General features: G+C 37.6%; 1 protein-coding gene across 1 annotated transcript; it reads left to right on the top strand.

Moving 5' to 3' along the window:
- The first annotated feature begins 2,777 nt into the window (after positions 1–2,777).
- LOC118657915 (neuropeptide Y receptor type 6-like) lies at positions 2,778–3,951 on the top strand. The gene has a single exon (XM_036312625.1). The coding sequence runs from the start codon at positions 2,836–2,838 to the stop codon at positions 3,949–3,951; it is 1,116 nt and encodes a 371-aa protein (XP_036168518.1). The 5' UTR covers positions 2,778–2,835.
- Positions 3,952–9,795: the final 5,844 nt, after the last annotated feature.

Here is a 9,795-nt window from a genome sequence, read left to right as displayed (position 1 = left end):
GCAAAATATCAATTGGTAACTTGAGATCTCACATTCCTGGTCATTTCCAACCAAATAAACCAAAGATGAACTTTCCTAAAATAAAAATGTATACCAACATTTTGTTTATGAATCAAAGCTTGGCATTATTTTGCTTCCAGATAGGCCAGTATTCAATATTATAACTTAATAGATATTATGTAAAGTGTAAATCCCACATTGCCATTGAAAGTCTATATTGAGGTTTCTTGTTAATGTTCCCTGTATTGTGTAGAAGGCACTGGATAATGTGAACTCCAGCACTCCCCTTTGATTCTTTCCCACATGAGGCCCATTAGACCCTCTTCTGACTTTTCTGAGCTCTATAGCAATTTATAGACTGGGGAGTTAATTTGTACTTTGCTACTAATCAACACAGAGTGTAAGGGGGCTCTACAAAGTTACAGACCTGCTGTTACAGGGAGATGAGTGATTCCCATTCACTCAGCCCAGACAACCCAGATCAACAAGAATGGGCAACACAGGGGTTCCCACTGTTTATTCCCATCTCTATTATCAATCTGCTAGGAGCTCTGCAAAACTGTATGAATTTCCATATCTGTAAAGAGAAAACTATTCTTCAGACCTACCTTTGCAGGATTCATAGGAAGCATTTCCTTCTTGTAGACAATAAGGGCTGGAGTGGGGGGAAGAGAGTACAAGACTCTGCTGCTTTTGTTTGGCTTTAGCTAAGCTCTAGGACCTTTCTGTACTTTGGTTTCGGTCTACGAAATGGATTAAATATAATTTTTAAAAAAACACAATCCCACCTCTTGCCAGCAAATCTGATGTTGGAGAAATAAATAGTACTGCAGATATGAAAGCACTTGTGGCTCTCTGGAGGACTCAACAAGGATAATAACAATACTAGTAAGCACTTGAATTTGCACAGTGTTTAAGTTTATAGGATTTTTTAATATATTATTTCATTGGTTCCTATACCAAAGTGTAAAAGAGGGAGGACATTTTTTAAAATTTCATTTGAAAGATGAAGAAATTGAGACCGAAAATCAAAACAGCTAGTTAGTAGCAGGACTGACAGAAGTCTAATGCTCATTCTAGCCTACCAAACTGTACATGTAGTTACTGCCTATTTCCTTTTCCTTCCTTTTTTCCTCCAAGTGAAGCTTGCTTGGTAGAAGGTCTCTAATAAACAATCAAAGCTTTCTATTTCTCATTTATAGTTCTGGTCCACTGACTGTCATAAAGAACTTAAATCTGTCTTGACATTCCCCTTCAGCCAATACCTGTAAACTCTAGGGCTGCTGAACCCCTGAATCATCCAAGCCCTAAACCTTCATTTCAAAAACCACTGTTTTTTATTTTAAATGTTGCTATTTCTACTTACCACTGTACCACATCTGAGCCACAGATAATTTCCTTGGGTTTTTCTTTATAAAATATATTGTCTTTATCAACAGTTTCTATTAACCTGTGGTATTTTTATGGTGTTCCTTATTGTTCAAAACATGACAGACATAGGTATTCTTAAGGTTATTTCTTTGCAATAAGAATCTGCTAAGCCTTTGAACTCAAAGAGAATGTGAAAGCAAGCCAGGGTAATTTCAAACAGCAAATAAAAGTCTGTTCTCTTTCATTTCTATTGCTCAGCTTCCTTTATCAATGTTCTTTATGTTTTCCTCAAATTCCTAAAGAATAAAACGAAATGAAGGGTATTTTTTTTGCCTTTGCCCTTTTCAGTGTGTCCTCTTTGGGCCAGAAATCTAAGCACTAAGAATGGCAGGGGGATCACCATGCCTGTTGTATATCCTGGTATGAATAATTCCACTGAATATGACCACCCTAAGCCATGCTCAACCATAGGATCAAGGCCCCTTTTCCTCTAGAAGTCAGAAGAAGGGAGGGAGAATTGGAGAATGCTTTCTAAATAAAATTAATTCTGAGTAATAGCTCACTAAGCAGTAGCTTACCCCTTTGCCTTGATCTCCAGAATCTGAGCTGTGTACCTAGAAACTGCTTGTGCAGAGTATGGCTTTAGCTCCAGAGAATGGAAGAAGTACCAAAAGGAGGAGTCATATGCTATTCCATACCAGGCATGATCTGTGGCTCTAGGCCCCCCCCTCCCCCAGAATAGACTAGCTCTGGGCAAGGGAGATGGCAAATTTTATTCAGCACACATACACTGAACACCTACTCTATGCGCTATGTAGGGAACAAATTCAGTTGCATGTTTTCATTTAATCCTTATAATGACCAAACAGACATTTTTATCCCCATTTTACAGATAATAAAATTGAGCAGAAAGGCTAATTAATTTATGCCAAAGTCATACAGACACCAAGTTGTGATGCTCCAACTGGAACTCAACTCCAAACATATTGCTTCTGGCCTCCACAGCACACACACACAAGACCGAAGGTGACAGGGATGGAAATGTATATTTGGGCTGCCTTATACAGTTGACAGGATGCTGTCACATATCCTTATTCACCAGCTCTAAAAACTATGCTGGTAGAACAAAAATAAAGCACTCTGAGATGAAAGGAAGGCCAGGATATAGAGAGACATTGGATATCTACCTATGTCCTCTCAGGGAAACTGCCCCACCTATAGAACTGTCCAGTTTGTTAAGAACTTACATTAATATTCTGCATTATGTTTAATTTTTTAGGATTTTAAGAGCATACTCAAGTCATTCATGCATTTTCATCAAGCACAGACAAAGATCAACGAAGATTAAATCCTACTAATTACTCCTTGGAAGTCTCAGAGCAAGTACTTCCCAAGAACTGGTGGTCAAAATATTCACCCACAAAACAAGTAAGCTTAGAAAAGCTTTCTCATAACCCTGACAAAATGGAACTTTCTTTAAACCATCCAGCACCTAATAAAACCAATATAAAGAGCAACAACTCTGCATTTTTCTACTTTGAGTCCTGTCGACCCCCTTCTCTAGCCTTGTTCCTATTACTCATAGCCTACACTGTGGTCTTAATTGTGGGCCTTTCTGGAAACCTCTCTCTCATCATTATCATCTTCAAGAAGCAGAGAGAAGCTCAGAATGTCACCAACATACTGATTGCCAATCTCTCTCTCTCTGACATCTTGGTATGTGTCATGTGCATCCCTTTTACTGTCATCTATACTCTGATGGACCACTGGATATTTGGAGATACCATGTGCAAACTCACTTCCTATGTACAGAGTGTCTCCATTTCTGTATCCATATTCTCACTTGTGTTAATTGCTGTTGAAAGATATCAGCTGATTGTGAACCCCCGTGGCTGGAAGCCCAATGTATCTCATGCCTACTGGGGTATCACCTTGATTTGGCTGTTTTCCCTTCTGTTGTCTATTCCCTTCTTCCTGTCCTACCACCTCACTGATGAGCCTTTCCACAACCTCTCTCTATCCACTGACTTCAATACTCACCAGGTGGCCTGTGTAGAGAACTGGCCCTCCAAAAAGAACCAGCTCCTCTTCACTACCTCCCTATTTATGCTCCAGTATTGTGTCCCTCTGAGCTTCATCCTCATCTGCTACCTGAAGATTATTATCTGCCTCCGTAGGAGAAATGGAAAGGTAGACAGAAAGAGAGAAAATGAGAGCCGGCTCAATGAGAACAAGAGGATCAACACAATGTTGATCTCCATTGTGGTGACATTTGGGGCCTGCTGGTTGCCCTTGAATATCTTCAATGTCATCTTTGACTGGAATCATAACGTGTTGATGACCTGCCACCATGACCTGGTATTTGTGGTTTGCCACTTGGTTGCTATGGTTTCTACATGCATAAACCCTCTCTTTTATGGTTTTCTCAACAAAAATTTTCAAAAGGACCTGGTGGTGCTTATTCACCACTGCTGGTGCTTTACACCTCGGGAAAGATATGAAAATATTGCCATCTCCACTCTGCACACAGATGAATCTAAGGGATCATTAAGATTGGCTCCTACATCAACAGGTATATAAAAATTGTTAACACTTAATACTAAAGCCCTTCTTGAATGGGAGATGAAGAGTTAATGGATGAGGATAGGGCAAGATTCATAAAGAAGAAGCCAAAACCAAATAATAAAAAAAGCAACTTCATACTACCCAGTTTTGTTTTAGGCCAAACCTATCTGTCATATCTCTCTCTCTCTCTCTCTCTCTCTCTCTCTCTCCCCCCCCCCCCCCCCGCCCCATCTCATACACACACCCCACCCCTTTTGTCTTAGGAGAATAACTCAAGCAACTTAGCTTCCATCATTTGTAGCAAAGAATGAAAGTGAAAAAGCAAGAGAGGTAAGCAGTGCCAACTGCTGGTGAACAAAGTTCCCAAATACTATTATTCAATGGAATATCCACAGAGTTATTTCTAATGATATGTCTAGTAAAAACAATGCTTTAGTGCTGAAGCAATTTCTTATGGATATGGAAATTATAACTTTCAACCATGTAATTGGCAAACTCAGAAAGCTCCCATCCTAATTTATTAATTAGCTAACAAAATAAGTATGGATTGAAAATTAAAGGAATGGTTTGAACTTAATAATATTTAAACTAAGTATTACAATTATCATTTATTCCAGTAACTAAATCAGATTCTTTAGTTTATGATAACACCACATTTTCTTCACTAACAATGCTATTAGCACCACTAGAACTGGCCACAAACTCTTTTACATTCCAATTATACTAAAAATCACATTGACTAATTTATTAATGGCCAATGTAGATAGAACCCTCATTTCAGAATGCTTTTTATCCTTAATTCTTTATGCATATTAAGTAGAGGTCATTATGACTGTATCATTGGGCCTGAGGGAAGTCACAAGTAGCACTTCTATAATTAGCACCAAATTTTTTAAATCTCTTGTAAATGTTATGACAAAGATTTTTTAAAATCCCTCATCCCCACAGTCACTTATTTTGGAGAATTAGCTATATTGTTTTCAAAAGGATACCAAGCTACTGTTCAAATAGTCATTGGCTCAGTGACTTCCACTAAATCATGACCAGCTTTATATCTTTTGATAACTATCCCTTATACTATTACATTTGAGGTGCAGCTTACTTATATGTTTAAAATGTAACTGTATTTTCTTTTTTCTTTTGAATAAAAAGTAGTGTTTCTCTGAATACCTGTGATTTTTCCATTGTGTTTTTTTTATTCTTGCACATTAGCCTACATGTTTTCCACTCCTGAAAGATCTCTTTCTCTCTTTCCCTCTCTTTTTTTTTAAATTATTTTTTAAAAGATATATTTTTATTTATTTCAGAGAGGGAGGGAGAGAGAGATAGAAACATCAATGATGAGAGAGAATCATTGATCGGCCATCCCGTGCACTCCCCCTGCACGCCCCACACTGGGGATCGAGCCCACAACCCAGGTATGTGCCCCTACCAACCAACCTCCTGGTTCATAGGTAGATGCTCAACCACTGAGCCACACTGGCTGGGCACTCCCTCTCTCTCTTTTTGCTCTCCTCTCCTCCTCCCTCCCTACTCTCTCCGTCTTTTCCTTCTCTTCAGGATTTCTATTCTCTCTGTTATATCACTTTGGGAAAAATTAATAGCAAAAGCATCACAAGACACTAAAATGAAATGAAATGTAACAGTTTCACAAAATTAGCTGCAAATAAAAACTCTTATCTAAAAACCAATTCAAATGATGTCAACTTCGAATCTTAAAGGTACAGGACTATAGTCACTTAGACCAGAAAGCAGTCAACTCTCCCTAGATATGTTTTCTAACTCTTTTGACAGACAGTGATTAGTGCTATAGTTAAGACTAATGGAATATCTTACTTCCTTCATAAAGATATATTGATTCTAGTTTCCATTACTACAATGATTCTGATCAAGCCACTGAAAGCAGGAACGAGCTTTCATCAAACTCTGCTACTACCTCCTCTCTTGACCCCTACATATATACCCAGACTCCTGCAACCCTGGTCCCTACACTAACATTAAGAAGAAATCTCTAATCTATGATTAAATATTATGGTGTTCTTTCTGGCTCCATGAGAAGAGATTTTTCATTTTCCTACAAAACTGTTTTATCTTTTTTTCTGAACTTTCCTTGAGCTCTAATGAAACAAAAGTCATTAATGATATAACCATCAATAACAATCTTTCTTGTTTTTATTTTTATCTCAAAAAAGTAATGAATTAAATCTACTTTTTAATGAATGTCTTTATCCTTAAAGGGCTCACATTCTGACAGGTAGTAGAGCACAAGTCAGTAAGTAGCTATTTGAGAAGGTATAATGGAAATATAAACAAAGTGTTGTAAGGGCCCAGTGGGGGTAAAACTCATTTTTGAGAGAAAACAAGGAAAATTTTCAGGAAAGTCAATCTTATTTTCTGTTTTTGCAATATTTGTGGATGGTTCACACCAATATGGTCTACTGTTGAAACTCTTAGTAAATAAAATAAGGCCTCATTTTCTCACTGGCCTCTCCCCAGTTGTCACATGGACCTGTATTCTCCTTTCTAGGACTCCCTGTGATATTGGAACTTCATGATGTTTGCTAGATAGCCCTAAAAATCCAGTTTCCTCTAGTCAGTGTTCCAAAAATCTGTTCCTCTACCCCCTTACCTCAAATCACTTTGGGTTAAAAGTAGTATCCTATCTTTAAAGTTTCCAGAAAAGATGACTATTAGTGGATGAATAAATATTTATCACCTCAAAAAATTAGTGTAAATTAACTGTATTGAATGTGTCTGTCCAGTGAACCAGAGCTGAATGAGAAATGCTAAAAACATTCTTGCAATAAGTTCCTTAAGTTTTCTTTCTGCCTATTTCTAAAGATTTCCCAGGAGTAATACTCAACAATTTCTAACAGAATGAGCAATACAAATGATCCAAAATAAGGAATAACCAAATGTGTTTTAAATGTGTATAGTCCATTTTAAATGTGTATGGAAATGTGATGTTCTGAAAAAGGTGTAAATAACTAGACAGATCATCATGAAGCTTCAACTCAAAGAAGTTGCTCCCCACTCTATGCTGAGCATGAACAGCGAGTTCATTAGTCCAACAAAAAGAGTCAATCTCTCTTCCTATAAGCTTTGTTTTTTTGTAGAAAAAAATCAAGAAAAAATAGATTAAGTTCTTACTATGTACTCAGCACTGTGTTAGATATAAAAAAGTGTAAGACATAGCCTTAAAGAGTTTACAATTTAGTTATGGCTTTAAAAGAGTTTACAGTATACCAGGGGGATAATTCAGTGTCTTAGTTTTGAAGGCTTTCCTTCTGGTTAGGTTGAAAGTTGCCTAAAGAAAAGTTGAGAATAACTGAAGGCAGAGTTAATATCAAATGAGAATTCAATTTATCTTTATATCCATAAGTGAGAATATACTGGAAAAAGAAAAGGAAATATACTAGATGAAGGGCAAGGGGGAATATTTCAAGACTGATATGACCAGGAATACCTAAAATCCTCCCTGAAGTCATCTAGGCAGCAAATGTGTTCACTCAATAAACTGGAGAAAGAAGACAAGGGATATTTCCAGTGGGGTAATGAAGGCAAAGCAGGTCTCTTTCCCCTGGTTCTGTGCCCAAATCAAACTCCTTGTTGAAGCTGGGATAGTGGTTCCCCTGCAGGAAAACTGAAAGGATGGATGTGTGCTGCTAGTGGCAGGAAAGCATGCATCTTACATCTGGTCATTGACTATTTCCTGCTACTCTCTATTTCAGATAGATAAATCTGTTCTTCTCAACTAGACTGTGAACTTTCAGAGACCATGACCTATATCTTTTATTCCATCTGTATCAGCCCCTCACTGCCCCCTTAGAATGGTTAAGATAGGACTAGGCAAGGGAAAAGCATTTAACACATATAGATTTTACAAGTTACCTCTTAAAAAAACAAGTTAGGCAGTACTTACTGAATGCCTGAATGTTTTCAAACCTATATTTTATTAATTATTCAATGAGAATATAAAAATACAATCCTAATTATACAGAAGTTATAAGTAATATCAATAAGCTGCAAAATCCTGGGTCCTTCAGTACTAAGCATAAATGTTTCTTAATAACCACCTCTGATCCCCAAGAGCTATTAGGACTCCCTGGTCACCATTTTCATAGCACCCCTTGTATACCATCATGTAAAACCATGAAGGCCCATTTACATGTGTGTCTGCTTCACCAGACATGATCTCTTTGAAGGTAGGGAATGGGTCTTATTCATTGTAGTGGCTCTAGTGCCAAGTAGAGCATTTAGCACAAAGTGGGGGCTCAATCAATATTTTCAAACTGTTCATGTAGAATAAATCTAGGGATAACAAGTCTTTGCTTGGAAGTGGTGTGTGGACCTGAATAGTAAGTGGGGCCTGAACTCCCTGGATCAGTACCTGAAGCAGCAGAATGTCAAATTCCAACTGAAATATAAGAGCCAGTGCTCAGGAAATCTGCACTGGCAGGAAGACAAACACAAACATGCCTTGGTTCCAGAGGAAGCTCAAGGGCAAAGTGTGCTTTTGTGGCTCAAATGTTATTTGCCAATAAGTGTGTGCCAGTAAGAGCAAACTGGCAGGTCCAGAGAATGAACAAAATGCTCTATCAATTCCCAATTAACTAAGTTGACAGGTTTTAGGAGCTAACAGCTTTTAGAAATGGAAGGTCAGACTTCTAGGCCAACCAGTCTCCAGGAGAGTGGGCCCCATTATTATTCTATTAGAAGAAAAACCAGACTCTCCATAAAAGACTAAGGCAGGGAAAAACTTAGTCTTTTTCAGTGAGCCAGATTCTTCTATTTAACTAAGGGAACATAAAACCTAAAAGCAAAAGTTATTGAGTTATTGATTTAGAGGCAATCTTTCTCATCCTGGGATCCCAGAAGAAAGCTTCTACGATTTTGTTTGTATGTGTGTGTGTGTTTTACAGCAACAGGAGTCTCTGACTCCAGTTTTATACCTTTATGTTTCCTGCAATTTAAAAACAAAGACAAATGTGTCTGAGCATATGTGTGTGCATACACATTTGTGCATAGCACCTAAAAATATTTCTAAAAGGAAATATTCCAAAATGTTATGTGTTTATTCCCCAGCGATAAAACTTTGGGTCATGTATCTCCATTTCTTTTTCCCTTGTTCCATCTTGCCTTCTAACCTCCCTTCCACGAGCCACCTCTTTTGTGTGTGTGTGTGTGTGTGTGTGTGTGTGTGTGTGTGTGTGTTTAACTTATTTGCTTATCTGTATTTTCTAAATATTCTACTAGGAACATGTTTTATTTGTATAATTTTTTTCAAATGGGTGAGAAAAAGATAAAAACTAAAAAAAAAAAAAAAAAAAGAAAACTAAGAATCCAAAGTGCCTGTCCATGAGGCAGCTGTCAAACAAGAAATCAAGAGACATGGGTCTGGCTTGGAGATTGGACAAATCTATTATCCTTACTAAGTTTCCAGTGCCTCATCTGTAAAATGGCATCACTCATTCAATAAATATCTTTATTTTCATCCCATAAATATCTTAAGCATTGACTATGTGATTACATACAATAGTGAGCAAGGTTGACATAATTCCCTGCCCTCATGGAGTTTAGAGTCTGTCAGAGATGATACTTTTTTATTTTATTTCTTATTTAAAATAACTTATTGATTTCAGAGAGGAATGGAGAGGGAAAGACAGATAGAAACATCAATGATGAGAGAGAATCATTTATCAGTTGCCTATGCACACCTCACAATGGGGATCGAGCCTGCAACCCAGGCATATATCCTGACTTGATTCCTATGACCTTCTGGTTCATAGGTCGATGCTCAAACACTGAGCCATGCTGGCTGGGCTAGAGATGGGCCTTTAAAGCAGGATAAAATGTGGT

The sequence above is a fragment of the Myotis myotis genome, unplaced genomic scaffold (assembly GCF_014108235.1).
Source record: "Myotis myotis isolate mMyoMyo1 unplaced genomic scaffold, mMyoMyo1.p scaffold_m19_p_6, whole genome shotgun sequence".
Lineage (NCBI taxonomy): Eukaryota > Metazoa > Chordata > Mammalia > Chiroptera > Vespertilionidae > Myotis > Myotis myotis.
The sequence above is the reverse complement of the archived record's forward strand: the minus strand, read 5'-3'. Positions and strand labels throughout refer to the sequence as shown.

Bases quoted from the DNA above. Each gene is read 5' to 3' on its own strand.
- LOC118657915 (XM_036312625.1), top strand. From the start codon at position 2,836: ATGGAACTTTCTTTAAACCATCCAGCACCTAATAAAACCAATATAAAG.